Source organism: Netta rufina (assembly GCF_964035555.1).
Source record: "Netta rufina genome assembly, chromosome: 1".
Lineage (NCBI taxonomy): Eukaryota > Metazoa > Chordata > Aves > Anseriformes > Anatidae > Netta > Netta rufina.
Genome location: NC_140123.1, coordinates 70,802,300 through 70,817,771, shown reverse-complemented (window position 1 = coordinate 70,817,771; position 15,472 = coordinate 70,802,300). Strand labels below are relative to the sequence as shown.

General features: G+C 40.0%; 1 protein-coding gene across 2 annotated transcripts in view; it reads right to left on the bottom strand.

The window, feature by feature from the left end:
• The window catches only part of LOC311222219 (cohesin subunit SA-2-like), a 65,104-nt gene that overhangs the window by 14,528 nt on the left and 35,104 nt on the right, over positions 1 to 15,472 (bottom strand). Inside the window, exons 13-25 of one of the 2 annotated variants that reach the window (XM_084306392.1) lie at positions 13,831 to 13,938; positions 11,816 to 11,924; positions 10,851 to 10,968; positions 9,900 to 10,003; positions 9,365 to 9,457; positions 9,176 to 9,265; positions 7,949 to 8,152; positions 6,446 to 6,522; positions 5,398 to 5,485; positions 4,363 to 4,440; positions 2,353 to 2,445; positions 1,454 to 1,622; positions 50 to 201 (exon numbers count right to left, since the gene is read on the bottom strand). In XM_084306392.1, coding sequence (XP_084162518.1) covers positions 50 to 201; positions 1,454 to 1,622; positions 2,353 to 2,445; positions 4,363 to 4,440; positions 5,398 to 5,485; positions 6,446 to 6,522; positions 7,949 to 8,152; positions 9,176 to 9,265; positions 9,365 to 9,457; positions 9,900 to 10,003; positions 10,851 to 10,968; positions 11,816 to 11,924; positions 13,831 to 13,938 — 1,483 coding nt within the window. The remainder of the gene's footprint in view (positions 1 to 49; positions 202 to 1,453; positions 1,623 to 2,352; positions 2,446 to 4,362; positions 4,441 to 5,397; positions 5,486 to 6,445; positions 6,523 to 7,948; positions 8,153 to 9,175; positions 9,266 to 9,364; positions 9,458 to 9,899; positions 10,004 to 10,850; positions 10,969 to 11,815; positions 11,925 to 13,830; positions 13,939 to 15,472) is intronic. The other variant, XM_084306393.1, reaches the window with a different exon arrangement.

Genomic DNA, 15,472 nt, shown 5'->3' with positions numbered 1-15,472 from the left:
AAACACTGAAATGCACTGATAGGCAAAGCCACGTTATCTAAAACATTACCTTCACATAATGCTTATAGATCTCAGCAGCTGCAGTCGTCTCCACCACATTAAACACTATTAACTTGCAATATGCTGCAAGAAGACTCCGCTTTTTGTGCAAGTCGTCAAGTTTGTAGCTTTCGTCTTTTCTCTCCTCCTCTTTTGTCAGGTCTAGGGAAACAAAAGCGTTGCAGCTTTGTTCCAGTACTTTATTCAAGGTATCTCAATTTTAATGACCAACTTTCATCCGAATAGCACAGACTCAGCCGTTCAGCCAACATACTAAGCAACAGATGCTACGCTCAGCTCTGTGTATGTCAGAAAACACAGCTTTCCATTTCCATTTCAAAGCTTTCAGCTGATGACAGTGAAAGCGAGTTGTTTGCACAGTCTTCTACTCTGATCTTCACAGGGATTTCTCATTTCTACTAGGCAGAATCTCCTGTATAACACTGCTCAACTGCAGAACAGGACCAAACAGTGCAGAATAAAAGGCACAAACACACAAAATGGAAGAAACCAGACACACTGCAATCATGTTGTGTTTTGTGGGTTTGTTTTTGTGTGTGTTTTTTTCTTTCCTTTTTTTTTTTTTTTTAAGCACAAACAAGCACACCCACAGCATTAAAAAAATCACTTCTTTAGGGAAGGAACCTGCAACAGGTTGACAAGGATCCTTTGTGGGGAGGACTTAGAAATTGAAAGCATCTTACAGAACAAGTTTGAAACTGATCTCAGAAGGCCATCTAACCCAAAACAGGCCAGCCTCGATCAGTTTCAGGTACATAACATAGGTAATGCGCCCAATACTGAACACAGAACTCCATGTGAACAGCTGAAGGGCAAGAGTTCAGCCCAGTAATCTAGGATGGTGCTTGGTTTTTCAAAGCACGACACTTGAACTCAGACTCAAACCACAATGAGCCAACAATCTATTTTCAAAACACTCCCAAAAGAAACCAGCCTTCACAATAACATCCTCAACTTGGCATCTGAGTTTGTTTGAAAAAGGCAACACAGCAACAATTACATAGCTGTTTCCCACAAAAACTGCTCTGCATCCCCACATCAAAATCCTCCAGTCCTTTACTCTGATGGCTTGGAAGAGCCCATGCATCAACAGAGTTGCACTGTAACACTGCAAGGCTTTCCACCGAGGTGGATGACACCATCTCTACCACCAAAGTCGGTCTGTCAAATACCTGTACGTTTCCACCCATGCCTGCATTACATCAGCCCTTTCTACCTGGGAGTAAATTGGCAATCGTTGCCTGTGATTGAGCCACAGTGGAGACAAATCACTGAATTTATATTCATCGAGCAACTTTGTAAGAGGGCCAACAATGACTCGACCCCTTTCAGCGCAGCCAGCAAATAGCAGCGAAAATGGTAGAGTGTTTCTTCAGTGCTGAAGATGTCTGACCTTTGCTTTCCTCTTTCTCCTCCACAAAAATATGTTCTTGGACAAACAAAAGCAGTTTTTCCTGAAGGGAAGTGCTGGGAAGGTAATCCAGAAATCCCACTTCTTCTTCATTATTATTTGAATCTTGATGACTCAAAATCAGCAGCCAGTCACAGAGTATCACGAAGGCCTGTATCAAGCAAACAAAGCCAAGGAAGGATCCAGAGACCATCTTACTTTTCATGCCAACCCCCGTTTGCATCTCCATCAAACACAAGTCAGAATCTGGTTTCTATCCTACTTCTTCCTCACAAGCTGAAGATTTCTGTTGGCCCCACCCTGTGATGAAATGCCACAGCTGAGCCCTTCCAGAACCTACACTTTAGGATATGGTATATGCAAGTATCATGAATGAACACCACCTAAACATTTGAATTTCAGACTTCTCTGAAAAGAACAATGAGCTCTATTACGCCACAACATCTCTCTTTCAACATGTGAATCACTGGACAATTTCTCCAAATGTTCCATTTTTTAAGTGACATTCATAACAAGGCATTAAAAAAGCAATGACAGTAAGCAGTATACTGATTATTCTAAATAGAAGATGTAGTGACTATCAAGTGGCAAATCAAGTCATTCAGATTCAGACTTTGATTCTGCATATGGAACATGCAGAGACATACCTGTGTTTGTCTAAAGCACTAACTTTTGTAGCATTTTAACTAACTTTATGTTAAAATAGATAGCATTTATTTCAAATAAATAGTTGAGGATTGTTTATTTTAAAGAGTCATTTCTCTGCGAAGAGACAAAAAATTACAAAATCAGCAGAGGGAAATACTGGTATGAAAAGAAAGAAAGGGATTTAAAAGGAGGACTGAGGATGCATGCCAGTTAAGTGATATAAGAACACAAACCTTTTCTCTCACGTCTTTTTCCTTATGGGTGAGGAAGTACATGCAAATCTCACTGAAACGCCTCAGTTCTCTTCTTAATGCCAAAAGAGCGCCCTAAAAACATATGTAAGGAAAGTGGCAGGACTGAGATGTTAGGGACTATGACCCAATAGAGAATTATAGAATAAACAACAGTTGCATCTTTCTCCACTGATACCATTCATTTAAGATAGCACAGCAGATGCCATTATGAGAGAAGCTGACATCTCACAGTAGCAACAGCTCACCAGATATGAACAACTTTAAAAATATGTCTTGCTTTCAGGCACGATACCTACGATAGAAAGGTCAATCCATAAAAATACGTACTTTTTCCCCCCACTCTGGTGCAGAAAAGTGACAAACAGAGGGACATGTGCGTCTTGCTGAGGCTAGCGGTGTTCAGCAAGTCACAAACTCTTTGGTTCTCCATCTGTAGGATTAGCAGCTCCAGTATCATTTATTCCCTGATACAGCCCTCCAAGCAACTAGGAGGTCTGCAGAACTCACTTCAGCCTACCCTTATAAAGCAGGGATAATAATTTCCACTTTAGAGACAGGTGTAGAGTCACAAAAACTCTAGTCCACCCCACCTTATTTTCAGCACCCAACATGTGAATTGCCTTCTAGAGTTGCTCTTCTCTCCCCTTCTACTGATTACAGAGGAAGCCCAGTTTAACTACACTGCTAATTGTGGCAATAGACAAGTCTATTAGTTAAGACAGTCTACTTGATTTGCCCAGAGCCAAATAAAAGACCTCCTGATCCTTCACTAGGTCCCATCTGTTGCACTGCACAGAGCAATCAACAGAAGAACGCCTTTACAAGAGGATTTCATGCCATGCAACTGGATCTTTGTAAGAAAGGGGATCCATCCCAGGGCATACTGAGAAGGAGCAGAGGGGGAGGTAAAACACTGCCTTAACACCATTAGAGGAGGAGGGGGGAAGGAACAGTCCCAGAGCTGCTGTCCAGGAAATGATGTTTTTTGCTCTCGGAACTTCTCTCTCTGCCAATATCTAGATTTGGTCCTGCAGAGTGGGCCGTAACACTGTGCTTCCAATCAAAATCTGCCCCTGTATGAAAGGCCAAGTTCAAAAATGTGCTGCCCCATTATCAGTCAAGCTAACAGTGTCTGGGCTGGAAGGCAGAACATATTAGAGCAGTGAGAGATGCAGACATCCACTCAGGAATGGAATGGGACGGGAATAGATAGTGAATCAGTCACCAAACGGGTAACCTCCCAGCTAACATTTCTCACACAAAACAAATGCCCATGTCAGCGCCCTATTCTGTACACACAGCAGCACCAGAGGAAGGGGGCGGAATGACAGAAACAGCAACACTTGGCGTAGTCAGGATTCACCACGAAGTAAAACTGCAAAGGTATAGATTCACATGGGAATCAAAGTATAAAAGAGTTTTCCTCTCTGGTATCTTAAACTGGAATATCTTCTGAAGTATCTGGCAGAGACTGGCACTATGCAAAACCAATTAGGAAAGTAAAGTAGTCAGCTGATGAAAAAATTACACAAAGTTTGAAGAAAGTGGGATGTCACAGAATGGATAAGTAAAATAAGAACGTAAGAATAAAACAAAGCAACAGGACTTCCTGGAGTTTTCCTTGAATATTATTTGTTGCTTAAAGCAGGAGAACGAACTGTTTGGCAGTGGAACAAGTTCCTTATCTCCATCAAGCATGAAGAATTCGCTGCACATGTTTTGTAGTAAAAATAGAGGTGAACTGTTGTTCCCTTATTCTCTTGCATACTGAAAAGGCATAAACACTTTAAAAAATAGGGAAGGGTGTGGAAGGTAAGGGGAGATATACAGAGAGAGAAAACGTCCCAACTCAGTTTGGTTTCCTCAAGAAAATATAGAAATTGTCTTCTTGAGAAAGTTTGTTTTTTTCTGGCTATCTGAGGATAGAAAAGCATCTTGAACTTCTACAAGCACAACCCCTGGGTTTCAAAATGATGTGGAATGGCCAACCTTGGAAGAATCTTCTGCAGCTGCAGCTACTTGCCACAGGAGAGAAAAATATGTGCACTGGAGAGCTGGCAGGATCACCTGCAAATAAAAACACATGTCCTTTATTTACATGAAAGGCTTGACAGCAAAAAGCCTGGCATTCTGCTTGCTGCTTGCACAGCCATTTCTACACTGCCAAGAATGTAGGTCTTCAAAATAAACACAGTAGGTTTACACCCAAGTAAACATTGCCTGCTGAGAAACTTCATTACTAAAGTGCTACTTCTGTGTAACTCTGACATCCTGATGCGTTCAATGGAACATAACTCTGTAATACGAGGGGTATTCACAGAGGCTAACTTCAGCTGAGCTTCTTAGGATTTCTCTGCTGTCTTTGGTGAAAGGCTGACTCCTCCAAAGGGCAATTTAGAATAGAAGCCAAACCTTAGTTCTCTGGTACTACAACTAAAGGAGTCTACCCACACGCTTCAGACTTTCCCTCTTTGGCTATATTTTGCTTTTTTCCAAATAAGCCCAAATTCTCCTGGAAATGCAGTCCAATTAACTGCTCAAGTACTTAAAATACCATGATATACCTCTACCTTGGCACAGCCAATGTTTGAGTTGAGGCAATCAGACAAAGAAAAGGCTGCAGTTGAGACAACAGGTAATTAAAAACTATCCTCATCAAGTGTCAATTTGCAAGCAACAGGTCCAAAATATTTCAATTTCTGGTTACAAGGAAACCATGCTCCTCATGGTCCCAACAATTCCATATGTACACAGAGCGAGGTTTTGCAACCAGCAGGAAGTACTGAGCATGAGAAAGGATTATTCAAGTTGTCAGATGATTATTCTGTCGTAGCTCTGGAAAATCTCCAAATTAATGAATACATGGCTATAATCCATTGATTCTAAATAACATTATACCAAAACCTTAGTTTCCATTTGTCAATCTGGGAAACAACATCCTCCTGCCTCATACAACACTAATACATAAGATTATGTAATATTTGCTGGTTTTCCTGCTTTCAACCTTAAGTATCAACAACTCACCAGAACGGACAAACTCCCATGTTGTATTTCAAACAACAGCAACCGTAAAGTCTTGTCATACAGCTTCCACTTGGTGAGATCGTGGGCACTGCAAGTGGGAAAAAAACAAACAAACAGAAAAAACAACGTCACACTAAGCAAGAAATGAAATCTCACCTAATCAAGTAGGTTAAATGAATCCTGGTTTTGCCTTCCTCTGATGTACAGCAGTAACTTTAAACAACTAATAATTAATTCTAAGGGGGAGGGGAGGAATACAGTCTGCATTCCTGCCACAAAACTGCAGCATCTGTGAGGAGAGGAGGAGAAGGAAGCTGGACCTCTGTATATTTTCCTATGCATTATATTCACATTCTCGAAGTGCCCGAAAACGTCTGAAGAAAAATTCCCCCATACACACTTTAAAAGAGTACTTTGAATATTATCCAGTGTTGCAGCTCAACTTTAGGTTTTTCTTTGCATGAGAAGAGCAGCTCTAGTATGTAGGATAAGCAAAAGACACACTGAGCAGAAGGCCAATTCCCCAACCCTCCACTATCTCACATGGTAATTTACTTGGTGAACAACCCCTGCAGAACCAAGCTTTTTGAGAAATCCATGTTTTAACAGGAGAAGACCAAGTAAATTAAAACAAACGAAGCAGATAACACCTGCTGCACTCATTACACCTCTTCAGACTGGCCATCAGTGTTGACCATAAGGCAGTGCAACAGCATGCAGCTAGGAGGGAGGCACCGTAACAACGTAGCTGAGAGGATGTCAACATCCACTCTGACATCCCAACTCCATTATACACACTTCTTAGCCCCACTAGGGCTGATTCTCCAACCTCAGTAAGTCAAAAATAATAATAATACTCCATACCCAAGAGCACAGCTCTGTTCAGGAGAAACTAAGCCTTGCAATATCTCTTATAGGAATAGTTTCCATTTTCTTGTGAAATTCTTACTAAACCCAACAAGCAAGAGCAATTCTCACTTGACATCTGTTAAGGCAACACTAAAGAATATGGGAAAGTAAATTAGCAGTACGTAAAAAAACATCTCACTTGTGAAAAGCTGCTATTCTTCTCAAAGCAGCGCACATCCGGGCAACTTCTCTTGCATCCGTGCAAAATCCTCTTTGCTAAATCATGCAGGTTTAGGAAAGAGAAAGGCATTAGCCAGCATGGGGCAAAGTAATTGCTAAGTTCTCTTCCCACCCAGCCCACAGACTTGAATTACTCTCCTCCAGCCCTCGCCCCTTCACACATGCAACTTATGCATTCCCCCTACAGTAAACAGAAAACAACGTGTTGACTGCACAGAAATTTTGTATCAGTGTCCCTGTCCCTACTAAACCCCCAGCAGCCTCCCTAGACTACAGCACTGCTAAAACAGAGTAAAACTAGCAATTAGGCTACCACTGAAGTGCGAAACCTCACACAGTTGCTAGGTATCTCTGGAAAGCTAACCATTCACATGGCGCTGACTCTCCGTGCTTCCAGCTGCCAGATCACATTCAAAGATAGCTAAAAATATATTAAAATACTTTCCCATAGATGCAATTGCTGCAGTTTCCACAAGGATGCTACGTGATTATGGGAGATGGTATATACGACCAGGAATTAGAAGGGAGGGGCTGCAGGAGAAAATCTCTTTATTTAGATACGGATTACTCTATGAAGGAGTTGAAGAATCCCTGGTCTAGCACTTATCTTGTTTCTCATAAGTGCACATTCTCCCATATTGACATAGATATCTATTTAAGACCAACAAAATAAATCCAATCTGAGGTTAGGGGATTTTTTGGCTTGACACATTTTACAATATCCCAGTGTCCAATAAAAACCTGCCAGTGTTTACTCCCATACCATGGCATGACACCTGTTCATGACGGCACAGTTGATCAGATCAGCTGCGGGCTTCTGTTGTTCAGTTCAGCCAGCAAGCTATTCATATCACCACCAGCTGTTTCTGCTTTTTAGAACTAATGAAAAACTTTGAGGAAGACTCTACAGTCCTCCTTCAAGGGGAAAGTCATCATTTCGAAGACCCCAAAGCTATGCAGTCTGCATCACAGACTGATGTTTTGTTGTGTTTGTTTGTGTTTGTTTTTTTTTCCCTAGAAATACGCAGCCAAAGTCAAACTACAAAAGCTATCTTGCATGCAGTCAAATATGAAGAAGTATAGAACCAAAGCAGTAACCGGTATTTTGGGAACAATCTCATCACCTACAGATCCACGGTCCTTCTTAGCTGATCTTTTACATAATATTTTTGGCATAGTAATACTACAACAGTGGAACCCATGTCCAGAATATTTAGACAACATAAAATGTCCCTTTGCTGCTGTGGACTACCTCATTTACTATTTTCACCACTCTATTCCTGCCAAATCAAAAAAAAGTAAACCATCAGTCATTTTAGAGGAGCAAACCCAACCTTGAAAGCTCTGCTCCCCCCAAGCAGAGAAACAGCAGGCAAAAAATTGTTCCATATCCCCTTTAATTTTTTCTCTTCTGTTTTCATATGGAAACAGGCTGTTTGTCTTCGCAATGAGTCACGCTCACCTTTTGCCAGAAGCCATCTAGTAGCTGGTTAAGCTGTCCCGCCAACTCATCTATCAGCTGAGTTCGGGCACGATCCACCTGATTGTAGATGGCAATTTCTTCACTGCAGAGGATATAATAAGTCCTGGAGGATGCCTCAAGGACAGACATGTCAGAGTGTTTGACCACAATGTCTTTTACCTCTTTCAGCAAAGCATCCAAATGCTGCAAGTGATAAAAGGGGTATTACAGGTGAAATGCATGCAAATCCACTTAGGCTTCAGACACATTTCGCTTGGACTATGCATCTCTGTAGGTCACACAACCAGTACCAAATAACTGTCAGTCTAAGGAGCAGAGGGGCAGGGCTAGTAGATACAATTTTTTTTCTGGCTTTATGGTTCTATTTCATTACTGTCTGAATCTTTGTGAAAAATTAAGCAACTGTTTTAAGTCTCGCTTCAGTAATACACCTTTGGCACTACTGCTACTATAAAAAAATAAATAAAATGTTAGGGAATAAAGATGTCTTTCCAAAGGAAAGGTGTGTCTCCAAACAATGGAAGTTGTCTCCCCCAGCAGCAGAGGACGGATACTGTTTCAGATCATGTCAGCAACTGCCATCTTCACTCTTACTGGCAGGAGGAAACTTAACTTGTGCCATGCCACTGACTCTCCCCCTCTTCCAGTTAATGTTTTGTGCTGAAAGTAATCTAGGCGTGTTTGCTTGTTACCTCCCTGTAAACATCCCTGCTTTAGAATACATTACACTATTTCAAGGATTTAATCAATCCATTTCTGACCATCCCTTTCCCATCAGCAGTTACACTATCTCCATTCTTATCTTTCAGTTCCTATCACCCCCTAGCAGCTGGGAGTCAGTCCTCAAGGAGAATGAAACCTACTCTGTAGAAAACTCCAGGGCGATGCCAGCTTAGACACATAGCATAACCCACCCTCTCTCCACCCATCAATGAAAAACCCAGGGGCAGGCCTATCGCATGAAAACACAACCCATCACCCAGCAGGGCCAGTCACGGCATATCGGAACTGACAAGCACTAACGCTTTTCTTTGGCAGCTTCCAATCAAAAAGTAAAGCCTGAAAAAGACCGCTTTCCTCAAGGTACAAGGCTGTTTCTTAATATTTCAACAGGCTTCTATTTGTTCCAAGTCACACTGAATTCTGTACACTGTCACATAAATTTAGCACTTTCCACATGCACCGACTACCCCAATTCCTATTCACCTTCTCTAGATGTCCCGTACTGTAAACATCTAAATCATAATATTGTGGAATCTGCAGAAGATTTGCCACTTTTTGTGCATCTGTTGAATACTGCAGAGAAGAAAAAAAAAAAAAAAAACAGGATATGAGTGCACTGCAGGAATTTTAATGAAATATTTAACATGCATTCACAGAGCAGCTGTTAGTTACCTTTGCCAAGAGCTGAGGAAGCACCATAATAAAATGTTCAGTAATTTTGGTACAATCTTCCGATTGTATTTTCTTCTCTTTTACTGACAGAATCTGCAGACAAAGCATTTTGTTTCAATTATAAAATCTCTTAGATCTGAGTAGAATTTTACATGTAATTCAAGGTTAACTTATATGCCTTTATCTAAATCAAATGAAGCCAAGATAAAGATATTTTCCGTGGAGACAACCAGATGTTTTTTTTATTTTTTGTTAACTTTACATTAGATACAAAGCACTGAACAACAATTCTGTATGGATAAAATGCTCACCATTTGTCAATAACTTGCTTTAACTGGCTTTTCTCTAATGCTCATCCCCTTCAACATCCACTACTAATAAGATCCACAGGTCAAACGACAGTGTGACATTTCGTAAAAATATGCCAGTTCATTTCTGAAGATATACCTACCGCTGGGAGCACGCTATCTGGCAAAGCACATAAGACAAAGAGATTGTGATTACAGCACGATATGTAAGAATAAGACGCACTGACTTTTTTGGCTGCACCTCTGCCGGCTGGAGGATGACCTTCAGCTGCTTCTCTAACCGTCGCGAGGATAATTTCAGTGAGAGCACTTTTCTGGGCATCGTTCAGTGCTGTAAGTAAACCAGTCTCCTTTCAGCATCACACAAAAGAAAAATGAAGTTGCAGCAACAGCTAATGAAATGCCTATTCATTTATCCGGACAACTGTGCAAGGACACTACAGAAAGAAAGATGCAGTGTTGCTAAATAAACACCTAGAGCGCATTTGATTTAACTTGAAGAAAACTATTTTCTATATTCACTGAACACAAAGCTGATTATTTGCCTCATGACTAAACTTTTTAGGGCACTTGGGTTACCAAAAATACAGGCAGCTTCCATGAAGCCTATCTTTATTAACTACTATCTCATTTAGGATAAAACTACTCTTCTGAGCAACAAAATGCTTTAACTCACTGGGTCTGCAAACTTTGATTTCAATTGTACAACCACCTCCAGTTCTAGTACAACTATTATTAAAGTTCACTTTAAGATATTTTTACAAAAAAAAAAAAAAAAAAAAGAGTTCTCTAACATGTTAGATGTCAATGAACTCAACACATTGTTCTTCTTCTCTTCAGGCATGAACAGCAGTCCAAAAATACCACACTTCATTCAATTCTGTTAGATTCTCAAGTTTTGAACAAACAAAAGAAGGGAATGTTACTTAAGCTTAATTATGCAAGCGTTCTTGCAAAATTTCTAAACTAACATTACATAAATGCAGAATACTGAATAAAACAAGTATGTTGCTGCAGATCATGTAATCAGCAGTACATCTGCTTTGTACATCTTGGCGACCACAATCTGGGATCAAAGGGCACTGCAATATGAAATGATCCTAAAGTAGCTGAGGCAAAGTGCAAAAAACAACAACAAGAGATTAATCCAGACAAAGCTAAGCTCTTTGCTCACCCACCTTCTCCATCTCCTCCATCATTTTTTAATAGAAGTGTGGTCATGCACTCCCAGTCCTTCAGGAATGTGCCAGCCCAGTCCCACAAGCTGTCTACGAGGTATGCAACATGTTTGTGCACCTAGGGATTAAAAACACAAACTTATAAAAGCAAACACATCATTAAAAGAAATACAACTTCCTATGGTCCTCTCCTTTTCCAATCACAGAGCTGTCATTCACACATACATTCACATACAGTATTCCAACATATTTAGTTTGAGGCTATTCAACATTCAAACACTGCCTTCAGTCTGATACAATGCAGGAAAGTGGGAAAAAAAGGATATAAATCAGGAAAGAAGCTTTTCTTTCCTCTTATTATGGTATCTTTGCTTTGTAATTTAAGCAATCTCTCTAAAACTAGTTTCTGTATTGCTTTTATACTGCTGATCGTAACTAAAAATCCGACCTTGGGACTAAAAATGAGTTAACATTTTAGATAATGTCTGTGAAATTCTTTGCACTTTGATTCGAAACGGCTGTGCCTTAGACGCTTTGGCCAGACATAGGTCTGCACCACCACAAAAGCCAAATAGAAAAGTACAGCACTTAAACTGATAAAATCTCAGAAAAACTACACAGTTCTTAGTCAGCATGGAGCTACAGTACAGCAACCTCCATCTGCCTGCAGAAAGACACAGGCACACCAAAAACCATTCACATGGTGCCATTAATCTTTTAGGTTGTTTTCAGAAGCTGCTTCAGCTTTGATTCTCTCCACTGGCAGAGTTGTAAATTAGTCTTAAAACACAGAACAGAAATGCCAAATTCTGCCTCCATTAACAACTCATCCTGTAGAGTGAGAACGTGCCAAACACCAAACATTTCAGAGCTCACCACCGGAAATACCGCTCAAAAGGAAGCCAGAACTTGATAATCAACATGCAATGTGAATCGAAAAGGTTTACTGCAGGGCCTATTCTCACCTCACTGTCCAGGAAAAACTGTATTAATCTTTTCAACTGGTGAGCATTTGTCCCAGCGTTCCCTCCTTCTTTGGGCAGAACTTCTTCGTCTCCCTCATAACTAAGCAGCCTGCCAACAGAAAAGGAAGTCAGTTCATTTCTGCCACGTTCCCCTTATGATCATTTGCCAATATAACACTCATTCTTTCAAGATCCCAAGGACTGTATTTTTTCTAAATGTATTCTTATTTACTGTAAATCACATTAGACTTTCTTATGAGATGAAAGGAAAGGAGGTTAGATTGTTTTCCATCAGGAGAGATCTGCTGTCCCTGTGGATGCAGAGACTGTTTCTGACAGTTTAACAGGTACCCTGCCAACTTTCTGGACAGCAGATGCAGATTTCACAGCGTTGAATATATCCTGAGGTAGGCATTTTCTCATGCCTGAGAAGGGGCTTACTCTAGGCTGAATTTAAACCTTAACAACGCAGTAAAAATATTACTACCCAACCATTAGTCGCATTACGGTACATCTAAGAACCAAAGCTTTTTAAAGAAAGCATAGTACCTTGTATTTACACGAGACAATTTATTCCATTTCACAAATACAGTGGAAAAACTGTTTACAATAGTTTCCATTTCCCTCTTTGCCCCAAATGAGTGTGACAGTATTGCTCACGGAGAGTGCTAATCCCAAAACACATACAGGCCCAAATGTCTTGGATTTAAATCAGGACCACGCTACTCAATGTCAGAATAGACTTAGACTTTCCAAAAGTGCTTCTGCTGGTGTAATTGATGCCAGCTCAGTAAGTAATCTAAGAATGAAAGCACTGAGATTTCATACACACCATAAAGAAGAAAAAAATAAATAAAAATAAACTTTATACTAAAACTGTTATCACTATAACTAGGGAAAGGACATTGTCATTAACAGTACTATCACACCAGAAATAAGATTTTGATAGTAGTAGAAGTGCCAGAGAGAAGACCTGGGCAAACAAGAACAAGGAAGAAAGACGTTTAGAGGGTCAGAATGTCCATGCTGCACTGCAAAGCTGAGTATCAAAAGTAAAGTTACCAAGGCAAACAATTTAGTAGCAAGAGACAGACGTTCTGAGAGGAAAAACAGCTGATTTATGATAGAATATTGGGACAAACAGAAAAGACTAAGTAAGGCTAACAGATGTGATAGAAGACTCATCGAAAGAGATTTATTGTCTTTTGTCTTTCTGCTGGACTTGACTCCACAACCCCTGGAATATCAGCAGTTCAGCCAGATAGGAACAGGCAGCTAGGAGGAGATTCTGCACATGTGAGAAACACCAACGATTATTACTTCCGAATTTTTCCCCACAAAAGTCTTGCCAAAATATTTTTGTTTTCATTCCTCTTCGTAAAGCAAAATTATTTCTCTCAGCCACAGAGACAGAATATTTATTTCTTCTCTTTTTAGCATGCCAACTCCATTCACTTCATGCAACCATTGTTATAAGAAGCCCATTTATAAGACTTACTCCTGGGGAAGATAAACCCTGTACTTCATTAACCTGACAGAAAATTGGGAGGGCTTTTTAATCTGCTGCATCTCTCATTATTCAAAGCCTTTACAATGTATACGGCAACTTCCAAAGGGAAGAGGAGGCCATTCTTGTGATTAATCACCAATGCTATGGAAATCCAGCAGATGCTAGGTGATGAATTAGCTTGTAAGAAGCAAAGCAACAGGAAAAGAAAGTAGAAAGAAAGGAGGTGTATTCTCAACATGGCATGGTATCTGTGGATCAGTCAATTGTTTCATATTCTCTGTGTTAGTCTTGCAACTTTTCTCATGCCTATTGCGGAAGGCCGTGCCGAGGAACAAATGATCACCCCCAGACAGCCTTTCCCTTCCGAATCAAAAGAAGAAAGTACATCTACTATCCTCACGGCACACTCGCTTCCAGCAGAAAAATGAATGCTTAATGTCCCTCTTAAATAAATCCACCTTCATTCTGAAACAAATGAGAATATGCAAGACATAGGCAGAGATACCTTTTATAAAGGAATTCCCCAGCTGCTACTGCAAGTGGACGGTGTGTGGTATAAACCAGTCGGTATAAGGTTTCACAGTCTTCATCTGATAACACATCTTCGTAGTTCCTAGGCAAAAATAACAACGGAAGTTATAGTTCAGGTTTATCTGCAAAGAATACAATGAATGGTATGTTCAGCTTTATTAGACTTGATGCTCCTTAGCCTTGCAACTTGTTTATAAAGTTTTGTAGGACGTATCTACAAATGCTATCAAATGGAACTAGCAGCATTTTTTACTCATTTTGTAGAGAAGCAAGAGGTCTGTACAAGCCATGAGAAATCAGGCCCATTGGACAGAATATTAATTTAAAGTATAATTAAATTGATTAGTGGACTTGGTAAAAAGAGTAATAATAATGAAAGAGGCAAGTTGTGCCTCTGTGCTTAGATGACCATTATAGAAGATAATAAACAAGAAGCCTTCATCTTGCAGAACAAATTCTTTTAAAATGATTTTTTTTTTAACAGCATTTTAAAATTTATACTCTATTACACTGGGCTTATACAGAGTCGCACACAAAAAGAAAGCGAAACACATTCTAGATAGCATGCTTACGCCTGCAACCTTTCTGTCCTACCACACTGAAAATCACAACTTTTTTTTTACAGCCATTAAGCTGTGCATCTTGAGAATGCCACATGGCAACTAATAAAGCTAGAACATACTATGGGAGGTAGCACTTGGTGTTAACTGCAACTTGTTACAAAACAGGAAAATGAAGCATTGAGGTCAAATAACCCACCAAAGAGATACCAGCTAAGTGAAGACCAAAAGAAGGGGTACAGTTTCAAAATGCTTGCTTCTTACTGCAGTAACAACATCATTGGACTAAGCTACTTGAGCGAATGAAACAGCAACATATGACATCCTTCCACTTCCTACAGATAGGTGAGGGGAAAAGAGTTTTTATTTATTATTGTGCTCAGTTCTCAGCTAGTACTAGTTTTAAATCACCTGCAGCTGCAGTCCAGTACCTCTTTTAAAACTGAGGATTCCCCATTTGGTGGGAGTGATGGCTTAGAAAATTAAAACCCCTTCCTGGCTTGCCCAAGCAATTGTATCCAATCCTGTTGCATCCTTCAGCATCCTCACAAGACCCGAAGTCCCAAAATATCCTCAAATCTGACTGAAAGAAAGTGAGCTCACACTAAGTAAGAGTCATACTAAGAGTATCACTGGACTGTTCCTTGCAAATATTTTTTTATGTGTATGTTCACGACAGTCATAAGCATGGTAAAAAGCTGTTTAAATGGAAATGCTGATGGTGTATCTTCAAAAGTCATGGGTCAATCTTGCAAGATAATACTTGCAGTGAATAAAAAAGAAATTCTGGCAGGTTTTGGTGGCTTCTTTTATCACACAGTTCCCTTGAGTACACAGTTGTGGTAACAGAAGAAAAAGAAAGTGCTCTGAGTACATATATCATGTAATCAGCATACAGGAAAATACTAATGCAAATTCTTATTCAGCCATCTACAGAAATGGGGAAATAGCATAAAAATGTGCTTATTGTTGCTAAACAATAAGAAACTGAAAGAGATAATATGGTGCATTAGCATCTCCGAATAAGCATTGTCATGTCCAGAAAAGCCCTGAATA